This window comes from Penicillium arizonense, assembly GCF_001773325.1.
Source record: "Penicillium arizonense strain CBS 141311 chromosome Unknown PENARI_contig025, whole genome shotgun sequence".
Taxonomy (NCBI): domain Eukaryota; kingdom Fungi; phylum Ascomycota; class Eurotiomycetes; order Eurotiales; family Aspergillaceae; genus Penicillium; species Penicillium arizonense.
In genome coordinates, this window is record NW_019173302.1 from 1 (window position 1) to 14,626 (window position 14,626).

At 47.2% G+C, this 14,626-nt stretch overlaps 3 protein-coding genes across 3 annotated transcripts; 2 read left to right on the forward strand and 1 right to left on the reverse strand.

Annotated features, from left to right (window-relative positions):
• Window positions 1–10: 10 nt before the first annotated feature.
• PENARI_c025G10460 (uncharacterized protein) lies at window positions 11–811 on the forward strand (the record flags this gene model as incomplete). The annotated part of the gene is made up of 4 exons (XM_022635861.1): window positions 11–80; window positions 131–418; window positions 497–660; window positions 713–811. Coding segments are annotated over 4 exons (621 nt in total), but the record flags the coding sequence as incomplete, so codon positions are not given.
• A 10,337-nt stretch (window positions 812–11,148) lies between these two features.
• On the forward strand, window positions 11,149–11,942 carry PENARI_c025G09840 (glutaredoxin family protein; the record flags this gene model as incomplete). The annotated part of the gene is made up of 2 exons (XM_022635854.1): window positions 11,149–11,808; window positions 11,865–11,942. 2 exons carry the CDS (start codon window positions 11,149–11,151, stop codon window positions 11,940–11,942), a joined length of 738 nt encoding a protein of 245 aa, XP_022484332.1.
• Window positions 11,943–13,999: 2,057 nt separating this feature from the next.
• PENARI_c025G08377 (uncharacterized protein) lies at window positions 14,000–14,542 on the reverse strand (the record flags this gene model as incomplete). The annotated part of the gene is made up of 2 exons (XM_022635846.1): window positions 14,000–14,407; window positions 14,462–14,542. The coding sequence occupies 2 exons, from the start codon at window positions 14,540–14,542 to the stop codon at window positions 14,000–14,002; spliced, it is 489 nt and encodes a 162-aa protein (XP_022484276.1).
• Between the last annotated feature and the right edge of the window lie 84 nt (window positions 14,543–14,626).

A 14,626-nucleotide genomic window follows, 5' to 3' on the forward strand; every position in this document is an offset into this window, starting at 1 on the left:
TATTTTTCAGGCCTTGGATTTGTACAGCTCTGCCAACGCAGATGGCTATCATTTCTTGCTCACCACTGCATCCCCTGCTGGTACGTGTCGTTTCTTTCAAAACCTATAGTTATGCCAACCCAAATTCTAGGCCCTGCCAACTACCAGAGAGAGCATCTTGCCCAGATGAATCAGTACCTTGACTTTTGGAACTTGATGGCCTACGATTATACCGGAAGCTGGGACAACGTTGCCGGCCATGATGCCAACCTCCACGCATCCAACAGCAACATAGCCAGCACTCCATTGAACACCGACCAAGCGATCAACTATTACACCTCGCAAGGAGTGGCCTCTTCCAAAATTGTCCTAGGTATGCCTCTGTACGGCCGAGCTTTCACCGACACCAACGGTCCTGGCCAGTCTTACAACGGTGATGGTAGCTAGGCAAATGGTGTGTGGGACTACAAGGCTTTGCCTCAGCCCGGCTGTGCGGTCACAAATCTGGACCAGGAAGCTGCTAGCTACTGCTACAATTCGGGCTCACGTTTGTTCATCAGTTATGATACCCCTGAGGTTGCGCGTAAGAAGGGTGAATACATCAAGTCCAAGGGTCTTGGTGGTGGTATGTGGTGGGAGCTCAGTGGTGACAAGCAAGGTGATGACAGTTTGATCACCATGGTATGTTTCATTCATATTCCACATTTGATCATACTAACTTCGAGCTTTGTAGGTGGTAAATACCCTTGGAGGTACCGGAGCTCTAGACAAGAGCGAGAACCAGCTGAGCTACCCTGCCTCTAAGTACGACAACCTGAAGTCTGGTTTCTGACCTTTTCAATCTTCGTGTGTATATTTTAGTCATAGGATATACTATTAACAACCCACATGAAGTGGTAATATGTGACTTTGGCATTGTGCGGATTACCTGTCGAATTACTAGAACTAGTCAAAAGGCTTCTCTCGCCCTAACTACAAAATTTCATTGGTGTATGAAACGCCAATATGGTAGGCGTTGTAGTTGGCTGGATGACATCTTGCTCAGCCGTTGGTAGCAGAGATGTCTAACAGCTCCTGACTGTCAAGTATGCAATTGGGACGAAAGCTGCGAGCAACGACACGGTTGGCATATTTTGTCCAATCAAGGATGTGCAAGCGTAAATCCCGTCCAAGCATCGCTTCACCCGCGCAATTCGGTGTTTCCCGGGCATTGAATGATAGCGGAGCCAAAGCTTCCTGGGGCACTTTAGCAAAATTCAACGCATGGAGTTGTGAGGAAATTACAGTTGCGAATATCCCGTCGTGCATGGGAGGATCTGGAGCGGCCCAATTCGCAACGCCAAAAAAGCATCGTCATCACGAATGTTACTGTAAAACTATACAAAATTGAGCGAGGGAGATCTGAGTAGCGTAGGTGTGCGCTATAAGTGCTTATTGGTCACTGTTTTTCGCACAGCCGTACTCGCTTTTATGTCGAGCGGTTGGAGATGCTCCGTTTGTCCAAGTGCGGCGGAAACATGAAAATGAATTTGGAACAGAGAACAAACACATGACTTGGGGTTATGTCCCGCCACCTGATAGCAAGTAATATGTATACGTTGCAGTAGAGGCTTAATTTGTGACTCCCTTAGGCTCGAGAGTAGCTGGCTAATACTCAAAAGGACACTCCATTTTCATTTCCTTGATTCCGTGTTTCCAATTCCGCATTGTTACTTGGTGCAAGTTTCTATCCCAACTAACGTTCATGGCTGGAAGCGGAGCTGAGCCACATTTATCCCCGATGCTTCTTTGAATCGCTAGGCGCGTTGCCACGGGATTCTTCAAACTCTCATCAAACTGGCATTCCGTGCAGACCACTGAACCGGACGGAGTTGCAGGCAACACTAGTTTCACGTTTTCAGTCTGCATATCAAGTAAACAGTAAAAAGAGACCAGTGAGAAAGCTCAACAAAGAAACGCTGGGCAAAGGTACGGTCAAAAACGTAGCGGCGGTCATCAATGAGAGAAGAATCAATGTACGGTCAACAACAAACAGTCAACAACAAACGGTCAACAACAAACGGTCAACAGCAAACGGTCAACAGCAAACGGTCAACAAATAGTCAGCAATAGATGGTGAACAGCAAATAGTTCCAACTAGATCACAGCCAATCTCACTGACGACTAGTGGGGGTTTGTCGGGGTCTTTTTCTGTCGAGGGGAGCGAGGTGTTGTCGTCGTCATTATTGCCAGAACAATGCCGGTAGAGATTGGGGAGCGCACCATCGGCCATGATGGGATATAATTTCTTTCGGTTCTCTCGTTGAGCTTTGCACAAAGAAGTAGTAACGAGCGTTGTACTTCCTGGGGCTGGACGCAAACCAATATATGGAGACCGATCTGCCACGCATCCCGACACGCAGTCCGTAGTCCCGATGTTAAAACTCTCTTTCAATTCATCACTTCCTCCCAATTCATCACTCTCTCCCACTATGCATTATAAAACGCTCACTACAGTGGGCTTCGTCACTTTTGGCTTTTAAGATCTAGTTGGGCTCTACTGCCGCTACAGGATGGATGGATGGATGATTTCATTTACCCCGACCCCTCGCGAAGCGATATGCAGGCTACATGTATGTTGTTCCACTTCCTGAAAACGAATTTAGAGCCTCGTCAAGGCCTATCGTGGCCTAGTTGCCGCTCGCGTTGTTAGGCTGCCCTCATGGCGCGCGACTTTGAAACCGCTCTGACGCCTCGGCGAAGTCTAGCACGGCTGTGACCGTCCTAGCCCGAGAGACGCTGTCTGGCTTACCTCTCTCACCTTCTTTTGAGCCTCCCAGCAGACTCGACACGCTGCCAAAAGCGTCCCCAACCTTTATTCTTAATTCTCTTCTCAATCCCTACAGCATTGGACAGTCCACTAGGACGTGCGTGACTGTTTCTTTCGCGCCACAGGCGCAGTGATCGTTGTCGCGGAAGCCAATGGCTTTCCTGAAGGTGGATAGCCAATTATGGCCCGTGCGTAGCTGTGTCAGCAGGTACGCCCGGCCCCTGGGTAGGTTCCCATAAAGCTTCCTGGTGTGGGCGGCCGGTAGAGTGCTATCGATTTTTCGCAGGTGACCGCCTTTGGTAGATGCTTTCCATTCCCGCTCCCACTAAGCGCGGATGGTGTCTCGGATAAGCGCCCTCTTCCTTGTCAGTAGAGGGCGGAAGGGGTGTGTTTTGCCCGGGCTTGCCGTGTCCTTGGCCAGCCGGTCTGCCGCGTCGTTTCCTGGGTTGTCGCAGTGTCCGGGTATCCATTGGAGACGGAGCGCGATTCCCGTTGCTTAAGCCTCTGTGGCCGCCTAGAGGATCGCGTAGATTATACGTTGTCCTGATTTGTTACCTAGGTTCTAGATTGCTTGCAAGGCTGATCTGCTGTCGCAGAGGATGGTTGCCGTTGTTGTTCCATTATGTTCCGTTCTTGGCCGCTGATGGCTGATCTTGAACACTGTGCTAACAGCGTAGAAAATACCTATCAGCTCTGCTACGTGAACCGACCACCGGTCCATCGGTCCCACCTAGACCTATTGGGATTCGATGACCTCTAGGTTGTTGTCGAGTGCAACGACAGCAGCGCCTAGGTGGCCTTCACGTCCCGAAGCATCGGAATAGACCACGATGGCGGATGTGGACCGAACAGCTTCCGCCTGTTCTCTTGCCGTCTCTCGGTCTAAGCCGACCTCAATCTCCGTGAAGGACTCGGTTCGCCACGGCGGTAGCGGTCGTGGATCGATCGTCTCTAGCTCATCTAATCTTGCTAGTTCCATGGTCTTTAATGCTTCCGCCAGTGGGAAACGAGCGTACGACCCGATATTGTCCCTACGTTTTTGGGCTCGCCGCAGTGCATCCCAAATGGGGTGATCGCGCGGCAGAGTGTGGAGGTTAGCGATGGTGTTCTGCGCTCGGTGGCGGAGGCGGAGGTGCGTTGGCAGAACGTGTGCTTCTACTTCTAGGGTGGAAGTGGCCACCGTCCTGAAAGCCGACAAGATGCGGGTCAGCGCGGTCCTCTGGACCGTGTTCAGATGTCGTAGGTGAGTTTTGTCTCGCAGAGGGTCGTGCCAGACCGTCGACGCGTAGTCCACGACCGGCGTAACGTAGGCTTGGTAGAGCTGTCGCATCTGTTCTGGGCGTAGATGCCGTAGTCGACCCAAAGCTATACTGACCTTGATTGCGCGTTTAATCGCTTGCTGGATGTGTTCCTTCCAGCGAAGCTCCTGGTCGAAGACCACACCTAGCAGTTTAGCCGTGGGTGACGGTTCGACTATCTTCCCGTTCATAACCACTCGGCCCTAGAGCTGTTCGCTTCTTTTCCTAGTGATGTGAATGAGTTCGGTTTTCTCGGCTGCGAAACAAGACCCGGTTCGCCGGGCCCATGCTTCAATGCGGGGGATGTCTTCGGACTGAATCTTGGTCAGGTTGTCTTCGGCTGAGCGACCTACTCGCCAGCGGAAGTAATCATCGATAAAAGCGGATGTACCGCCGTGAAATGTGACGGATTGGTCGACTAGGTCGGAGTTGAAGAAAGCAAATAGGATAGGCGAGAGAGGTGAGCCCTGTGCTAATCCTGCGTTCGCCAGCGGCGTTATCTTAGTGCGGAAGTCGTCGAATCCAATGCTTGCGTGGCGGTCGCTCATAAAGCTCGCGATCTATTTTCTCGCCACGGTTAGGATTTTCCTTGCCCGAAGGCAAGCGTCTAGGCTCACTTTATTGACTCCGTTGAAAGTACCTTTCAAGTCGAATGCCACCAGCGTCAACACTTTCTGTTTGTACCACGCCCGGTCGATCGCGTTGGAGAGGACTAGGAGGGCCTATTCAGTGGTTCTGCCTGGTCGCCCTCCGAACTGGGTGTCCGGTAGCAGACCATGTTTTTCGGCAAGATACGTCAGTCGTCGTGCCATTACCGCCTTGAGCAGTTTACCTAGTGTGTTGAGGAGAGAGATCGGGCGATAGGCTCCGGGGGTCGAGTAATCTGGTTTCTTGGGTTTTCGTAGCACCACTATCTTCGCGCTCCGCCATCGCTTCGGGTGGTATCCTAGGTTGATAGACGCGGTGAAGATTCCCGTTATATGTTTCTTAAGGTACCTCCACAGTTGTTTCCACACGAGCGTTGGGACGCCATCTTCGCCAGGTGCAGATGATCCCTTTGCAGCTTTTAAAGACCGCTGGATCTCTAGCTCGGTGATGGCATGCCACGGGAGTTCTAGAGGCGCCCGGGTGTGCGGGTCCTCGTCGGGTTCGTTCATTTACGGGAAGAAGGCGCCTAGGAAAGCTTGCGCTTTCTCCTTGTTCTCTATGAGCTCGTCGGAGCCGACGTGCAAGGCGGGCACGCATCTCCAGGCCTCTTGTGGTTTCATGTAGGTGGCTGCTTTCCAGAGCTTCCCTTCCCCGGCTTCGTCTAGTAATTGTCTCCAATGTGACGCCTTCACCTTCTCGATCGTCCGGGTCCATAATCGTCGTTTGTGTTGCATCTCTTGAAAGAGGGTCATAGAGCGGGCGTCGTGTCGCCCGAGCTCCGCACAACTCTCTTGCCACGTCCGGCGTAGTTGGTTGACCTCGGACTGTTGTATTTTGAGGGCTGGGGTGAACCAGCGTTTAGAGTATGGTGTTGGTCGCAGATCGGGAGTGTGCCTGTCCACCGCCGTGGCCGTCGCCTCTGTAAGCTTTTCGACAGCTTCGTCTAGCGCCGGTCTCGTCTTCACGTCCTTCCATGGGCCTATTTGTCGAAGCACGTCTTCGGCGATCTTGTACCAGTCCGCACGCTCGTAGGCTTTCTTCGCCTTAGCAGCTGGCTGGCGCTGGGATCTTAGGTGCCATTCTGAGTATGTTGCGCGGTGGTCTGACCCGTAGTTCTCGTGGTAGAGATGGCATTTACAGTATTTCCGGAAATCGGTGTCACCCCCTATACTCTTTCGTTGTTCCCCAAACTCTAAATGCCAAGATACACTATACCTTATCGGGCAAGATATAAAATAGCAATTTTCCGGTATTTTACTAATACACTCGCTTACAGAATTAAGTTACGTACCATATGCTTATGTGTGTATGGCAAATTCGAGTATTGCTGGAACCTTCCGAGCGATGCAAACAATTCGAACAACTCCCGCAATGCTGGATCTTGCGGATCTGACAACTTGCCATCCACGCAGTATGTCCGAGTGGCAATCCTAGCGCTTACAGTCGGTAGCGAAATCAGCTTCCTCCCTAACGACCGCTTTTCTTTTCTTGGGACCCACTGCCAAGGCCTTAGCGCAGAGCTTTTATTGATCGGGCCACATCAAGTTGAGGGTCGTTGTAAAATGTGCCGTGTATGGTAATGTATCATCCTCCGTAATATTACACCCGGTGCTTTGAATATGGACGGTAAACGTTGATAGCTACGGTACTCGATAAGGAGCATTTTACGGCGGCCCTCAATTTAGCGTGGTCCAATTAATACACGATCTAGGCTAAGGACTTGGCAGTGGGGCCCGACAAAAGAAAAGAAGTCTGTAGGGAGGAAGCTGATTTCGCTACCGACTGTACTAGGGGTAGGGGTAAGAGGAAGTTATAACGCATTGGCTAAGATAAATTTGTGTCTGATAGGCTTAGTCCCGTGGGGTAGAATCCGCTAAAAAAAAAAACTAAATGAAATCACGACCCTAGGCTGATAAGGTCCTAAAAAATAGCTTGCAACTTCGCGACGGCCGTATATTGACCCTTCACTTTTAACCTCCCTAATATATATAGCTTCCGGACATCGGCTTTTCCTTTAAGCAAATCACTAAAATCGGACGCTCTCATCGTGAAGATAACTAATTAACGTGGTTAACTAAAGGGTCTAGAAGTTGGATGACCTAATAAGGAGTCGTGCTAAGCGGGAACTAACTATTAGGGGATGCTGAGAACTTCGGCCTCTAAATTATGGCTTTACCGTGTTTACAAACGATTAAACGTAAGGTCACTATGCTATTATCACTCTTAATATTGACCTCGAAATTGGTCTTATACTTAAGGACTAAGCTGTGCCGGGTTTCTGTGGAGGCATTATCGAGGTTGCTAGACTAGCTATTAAAATAGCTATCGGCCTTAGAATCTTTAGAATAAGATAAGCTCTAATTAGCACGAATCTAGAGCAACTCGGGACTAGGACGGGGGTAGGGGAGAGTGGCTTCGCTTTTGTAAAAACGTACTCGATATTATTAAGTCAATTAACTTTTTATCGTTTATATCTAGGGAGTAGGTCTATAGTCTATCGATTGTAGTAGTTACGGAATATATAGACCTAAATGCCTTCTAGTGGCTAGCTAAAGCCACGTTATTAAGGCAATCACTCGACGCCTAGCTACGATAAACGTGCGGGGAGATAACGTAATACCCCACTTAGGAATCTACCTTAATAAAACCTAAGGGATTTCTTTATATAGTAGTGATAATGCCCTAGAGAGTGCAATATAGTTAGAAGATTAGCAAAGCGCGGTCGCCCTAACTAAGCTAGATCGGTTTTATTCCTTAACGTTTGTGTTATTTCTATATATAGGTCTTTGATATTCCACGGTATTCTATTAATATAATCTACCGCTATTCCCGATTTAGGGTAAATATTAGTATCTAATCTTAAGGGCCCTCACAAACTTACGTCTTACCAATAAAACCAAAAAGAATAGGATAATATGACGATAAGTATATATTAGTGCTATAATAATGTAAATTGTTAATTTGCATAGCGCTTTTAAGGGTTTGCTATTAAATTATGCCTATAGTTAGTAAATTGAGGGCCGTAACTACCGGTGGGTCTTTCAAAAGCCAATTCTATAGAAAGGAACCCGGTCACGTGTATCACCCAGAACTCGAGTTAACATAAATCAAAACACAATTCAAATGTATTGTACTATAAATTTAGAACCGTAACTCCGGTTTTAAATACCTATCAATACCTTAAGTAGTCGACTTTTTATTGATGGCCGTTAAATAAATATTCACACTAGTACCTTGGTAGTGGGGCCCGAGAAAATAAAAGCTGTCTTTAGGGAGGAAGCTGATTTCGCTATCGACTGTACCCGCAATCTGAGAACCTTACAACCTCACATATAAACTCGTTGTCTCTGCTTCTTAGTATATTATCAGACCAAATTAGCAATCGATTGGCTTCGTTCCGATCGGTTTTGAACATTCCCGCTGACCGAAATCAGCCTGTTAGAACTCTATATTTATCATTTCGAGATTTTTTGGTCTAGCCTAGGACGAAGTTTTATGTGGATAAGTTAAGAAAGTATAGAGACATTGCTAAATCCTGTCTGTAAACTATGCGATATCGTCTACGGAGAGATATCTGCAATTTAGGGAATCCTGGAACGTACAGGACCGCCATGGACTCTGAATATATCCGCCAATATCTGCCCCAGAACTTACAATACTCTTGTCGCCACTGGATATACCCAGTATGTACTATAGCAGACAACTGTTTATGATATATACTCATAGATGCAGGGTGACGATAATTCCGTTCTAACTGAGTTTCTACATGATGCAAATCGCTTTGTGTTGAAAAATCGCCAGACAGCCGATGAAGCACCACTTCAGATTTATTGCGCAGGATTAATATTTACACCTCGGACAGCAATAATTCGTACGCAGTTCAAGTTAGACCTTCCCAATAGGTTATGCCAATTCCCACAAGTTGACGAAAAATGGAGTGCGGAATTGCAGGCCCTCGAGGGCCATACGGATTGGGTTCACTCGGTAGTCTTCTCGCCCGACGGCCGACTGTTAGCATCCGGCTCTCATGATAAGACAGTGCGACACACCTTGAGGTATTGCGTATTCTCCTAATAGAGCTCTTCCTCCTGGTGTGTTAAAATGACACAGTCACTAGTTGGATAAGTGACACATAAGTTGATAAACCCTTGGTCTATTTGCTCATCTCCTATGAAGGATTGTTCTGCCTGATCAACTGAGCCAGATTCCAACCGTCCCGTGCATGTACCGCATTCACCCGCCCGACAGGAATAAGGCAGAAAATCTTCTCCGTTAGCTTCCTCGGCTGCATCCAGAATTTTCATGTCGTCAGGACACTGAAAAGTAAAATCACGGCCAGGGGTTTTCAGGGTGATCGTGTACTGCATATCGGAAGTTGTAACGGAGCTGGATGCGAAGAAAAGGGCGCCTTCAACGGTTAATGAAGAAGATAGAAAAGAACGCTTGGCTTAGGCAGTACATGGGTGAGGATTTATGCGAAAATTCAAACAAGCAAGCCAGCCGCTACAAAAACTCGGTCTGGCTGGGTTCATCTACTAAGAAGTAAGGATACCTGCGATCTGCACAACACTGCCTGAACCTTTGATGTGTCGACTGATAGAACCAATTACCATTTGATTACGCTCTGATTTATGCGCTGCGGTGGAGCATACAGCCCCGCCTGTGGAGCTGGGGTTACATCGACTATTCTTTTATATGCACATAGTGCGTTCGGCGGAAGTCGGTGTGAAAGAATTGTATTTGGGAATATGGTTCTGGTGCGTATTATTTCGCATGCATGACTGCGTTATATCTACTAAGCCTTGCGTAAAGTTCGATTTCCGTCTATGCGGATGTGGCTTAGCGATCTCAATGATATAATTGGTCTATGGCATCTACTACCTAGTACAAAAAACTCGGGGCCCGCGACGGTCCAGTTTTTCCAGCAAGGCCCCGCAGTAATTCATTACCGAACACAGCCTCCTCCGCCGCATTTTTTAATACCCGGCCCTCGTATCTGCGGCAATTGAGGGAAAACAAGGTGCCGCTCTGTTGGTAAGACGAATCATGACTTGCGTCCAAGATACAAAAGAGGGAATTCAGTTGACCTCTTTTTGTAGTCAAGCCGTATCTATGTAGATTTCGGTAAGTAATCTGTCGCCATAAGATAATTGTACCAGCAATCCAGGGAAGTTCTTAGATCCTACCTTACTGATCTCTTTGAGGGCTTCCAGAGCTAGGTGGGCTCAAAAGGCCAGATGACTGACCGTGCGCCGCTAAACTCTCCACGCTTCCGCTTTTGAGTGTACTGTGGTGAACTCGGAGCCCCAAATCCCGTCAACAATTTGATACAATTCGCCCACCATATAATAATTCTCAATAGAAAATATTCGCCCCGCTCTCGCGCTTTGCATTATCCCTCACTTGCCCGGATTGTGTCCTCAGCAGACCTCTGTCTGAGTTTAAAACATATGCTTACTCTATCGACTAAGTCGGCTTCTTCTCCTAATACTGGCTTTTACATAGAGCTCCGATCTAAAATTGGGTCTTGGCAAGCTCTCCAGGCTTCTCGCGCTTGTCCCTGTTAAGACGTGGCTGCGCTATCAACGATTGAGGTTCGAGATGCTTTATTGTCTTTACCTGACTCTTCCCGAGCTGTCAATCAGTATTTGGCGGGCTTCTTTTCAACCCCTCAAAAATGAGAGGTTTGTGGTGGAGATGACGAGTCTGTGACCGACGGGAGTGGCACATATAGGTTAGGAATTTATAACTAATCTGTAGAAACTTCCACGAAGATTTTACAAGTTCTGAAAAACTCGCGGAGCCACAAAAAAAGAAGAAAAAAAAAATCTGTCACAAGTGATACAGCCACACAAGCGGCCCGGCTATTTTTGAAGGCGAGTTTAATCTATATATTTGTGGTAAAAAATATTAGACATAGGGATGGAACAGACTTACTACTTTGATAACAAAGTACAAATATAATCAACAGGGTATGGCGTTGGTAGATGTAGTAATTTTTGTAACTTCATCCAGAACTACTCTGACTCAAACCCTGATATCCTTGAGACGCTTCAAAAATTTTACGTGAAAGTTCTGTTCGAAACAAGCTAGGATTATCGCATTGTTACACTTCAAAAAGTTATATTAAAGTGGTCGGCCACTAAGTAGTGTGGCGAGGTACAATTGCATGTTAACTACCATTAAATACAGATGGAGCTTGGTCATAGTCATGGTCGGAAACTGCATTCGTTGTGCGGATGAACCCCACTAGTACTGGAGCGCTTTTCTGGCCCTACCGCTTACCGCCATTTCTTAGGGGATTCACCCTTGCTCTTCCATCTCGAATATTATATCTACAGCTCTTTGGCTCCTTCGCTTTCTCTGCTCCGCTTCTAATTAGTGCAATTGACTTTTTGAATACGATTCCGCATTATGTCGACACTTACTAACATCGCCTCCGAGGCCGATCTCTCGTCGCACCTAGCCACTCTTTCAGATTCTACACTGCTTATCCTGCACTTCTACACCCCATGGACAGAGTTTTGCGCGAATATTAATGCTCTCTTGTCTACCTTCGCCTTGCAGTATCCGGCTACTACCCCGCCTACCCTATCGTTTGTTAGCATCAACGCAAAAACGCTAGTCGACGTTTCGCGGAAATTTGGCGTCCCCACCGCTCCTCGCATCATTGTTCTTCGTAATGGGCAGCAGCTCCAGTCAATAAAATATTTCGACTCTACTCTGCTCCGCAAGGCTCTTGATCGCTTTGCCGGGGTTAGCCCGGACGCTGCTACCGCTGCCCCTGATACCCCGGCTCTTTCCGCCAAACAGTTGAATGAAATTCTCGTTACCCGTTTGACAGAATTAACTCGAGCTGCCCCTGTGATGTTATTTATGAAGGGCACACCGATGGCTCCTCAGTGCCGTTTCAGTCGACGTCTGGTTAGTCTTCTGTGTGAGCATGGTATAGATTATGAACACTTCGACGTCTTGGCCAATGAAGAAGTTCGACAGGGATTGAAAGACTTTGGCAGTTGGCCCACCTTCCCACAGCTGTGGGTCCAGGGCAAACTGATAGGAGGCTTGGATATCGTTAGTACCTTCGATATACCAATTCTTGGAAGGGATTCGGTGCTAACCCCGTGTAGATTCGGGACGAATTCAATTCGAATCCCGACTTTCTGATACAGTATTCGATCAATAGCAACGTCGACAAGAGCCTTTGATCCATCATGCCATAAAGGTGGCCGCCTAAACCATGGGTGTTGCTGGCATTCGGCGAATACAAGCAATTTTGTATGGCTAGGGTTGTTGGGTTTGCCGTATATCCCAGCCAATTTCTTTGGCGATACAGTAGCCATGAGAAAATTCAACATCCAAATTTTGACAGGTGACAACAACAACAACACCACAACGCCCAGAAGTAAATGAAATGAGTCCAGCATTAATAAAAAAATCACATTGGATAGGTCCTAAAGCTATTATAATTTTAACATATAATGGACATTGGTGGCGGCAAAAGTGCATTGCTCTCAGTCAATAGAGACCGTTGCCATTTAATGCTTTCCCAACCCCAAGTCTAGTCCGTAACGCGGGCTTGGGGGGACTTGAAACAAGGTCGCAAGAGACAATTTGTGTGTTGCTACGCTGCGACATGGTTTACGGTCCGGCCAGCAGAGCTTACACCTGTGCCATGACGTACACCGCGAGAAAAGCCATGCGCCTGAACCGCCACCAGACCCACATGTGTGGGGAAATGGTAGCTCCGTTCCTCGACCGCGCTGAGCTGTACGACCGTCATGTTGATAACATAGATCTGGCCGGCAATGAGTAGATAGACGCACCCGATTGTGATTGGCTCTCGAAGCTCACGGCGGAGACTTTGATCGCCGCTTACAATATAGTAACCAAAACCTGGGGCCAAGATTGTTTTATCGCAGCAAAGAGAGCACCGATCTTGACACTTTCTGCCGCGCACACAATCTCACACAGACAAATCCACTTCCTTCCAGTACCCATTCTCTCCGACCTGATCATCAATTGGACTTAATAACGAAATAGAGGAGACCAATACAATTTATAACGTGTACAAGATTCTGAAAGGAGACTAGTGGAAGATGGCTAGTACAGAACAATAGATGGCGATAAATTTGAAATGGTGGTTTGGGACTGTACCGTATCTCGTTTTCTACTCTAGACACAGATGGGACTCAAAACTAATTACAATTAAACAACTCTACGACTCGATCACAAATATAGAGACAATCTTATAATATTTTATAACACCGTAAATGAGCTATCAAAATCTGAAATGAAAGACATCGGACCCAAAGTCATTTCCAGAATATAATCTCCTATAAGCTTATGGCAATATAATTTGCGAGGTGAAATGAAGAGAAGTATAATTGAAAGAAATCCTGTTATCTGGAATTCAATATAGAAAAAAAGACAGATGTAATTTGTCTAGGGTATGAAAGAGTCTCTCTGGGTTTAAATCTAGCAAACCTAGACGGATTTGTACATAGTAAACAAAACGCCGAGAGTAGTTCCTATATCAACTCTTTCGCTAGATATCAATATCAATATCTGTATTTTTGAAATGGCCTCTTGCGCTCTGCTTCTTAGCCCCAACCTTGTCAGCCCACCAGTTGAGGAAGTAGTCGAACCCTTGATTCGGATATTCGGCGTAAGATTGCCAATAGCACCGAATAAAGAGTTTAATTCTGCAAAGAACTCTTCAATTGGATACAAATCGGGTGAGTACGGAGGCAAATAGACTAGTATTTGACTTCTTTATCAAAACATATCTGCTCTAGTTTCTCAGAATAATAGAAAGATACATTGTCCATAAGCAAGGACTGACTTAGGGACAGGATATATTCCATAGTAATAGAGAAGTTCCTCGATAAAGTCTTCAAAAATTAATATATCTGTCGCGCCTTGGAAAACACAAGAAAGTAGGATCCCGTCTTGTGCATATGCAGGGAGAATCTGATACCGTTGATCGCGATAGAATTTTGACCGAATAGTCGCAGGTTGGACCGGATTCTGATAATAGCGCGCTTGCTGCGGCCTGTAGCTCTTTCGCTATCTACAAGGTAGTTAGTTCATTACTAGCAATTGTATCATGAATCAACACAAGAATAGACTTGGCTAGTTTGGGTGGCTTAGTGTTATTGTCTACCGGCCAGAGGACAGCCTCCTCATAGTTTGCAGCAAAGAAAGACACGATCAGATCGTTCTCTGCCCAACCCCATTGTGATGTAGATGTGAGGATAGAGGTTCATGGTTGTTGTGTCACGCTGAATTGTGATTTGTTAAGGGAACCACTCCCTAGGGTGCCGGGTACAAATTCGGCTCCACTGGGTGATGTATATGTGTAATTGGCGGCAACCGGGAAGCCATCACTGAGACCTGAAGCTTCCGAAACGCAATTCTGACTTGTCTTGGCCGTAATGTCCTCGCACTCAGTGCAGACACCAAGTGTTACAAAATCATCATATTCGCAGGTCCCTGTAGAACAAACAGGCGCCAGATGGCTGTATGTCTGCGAGACACCACTCAAAATATCCAGCTGCATCTTCTGCTCGACTTCACTATATAGCTTCCACCGAGGCCAGTATACGTGTGAGCTCTGGGTGTACGCCGTTTTATTCAGGGCCTGGACTCTGCGCGACGGAAACGACAGAATCTACTGGGCAAACGGATCGACCGCGACAGATATGACGATAAGCAGTGCCCCTACCGTTGCTAGGCCTGGCTTCATCCCCCAGAAGACCTCCAAAGCACCAAAAGGCCCACGGCTGGCTTGATCTAAGACCTCCATGTTGTATAATGGCATTGGTATAGGGGATTGGCTAGCATTCCATTTCAGCTGGCTAAGACAAGACGAGACTGGAATGAGCATGGC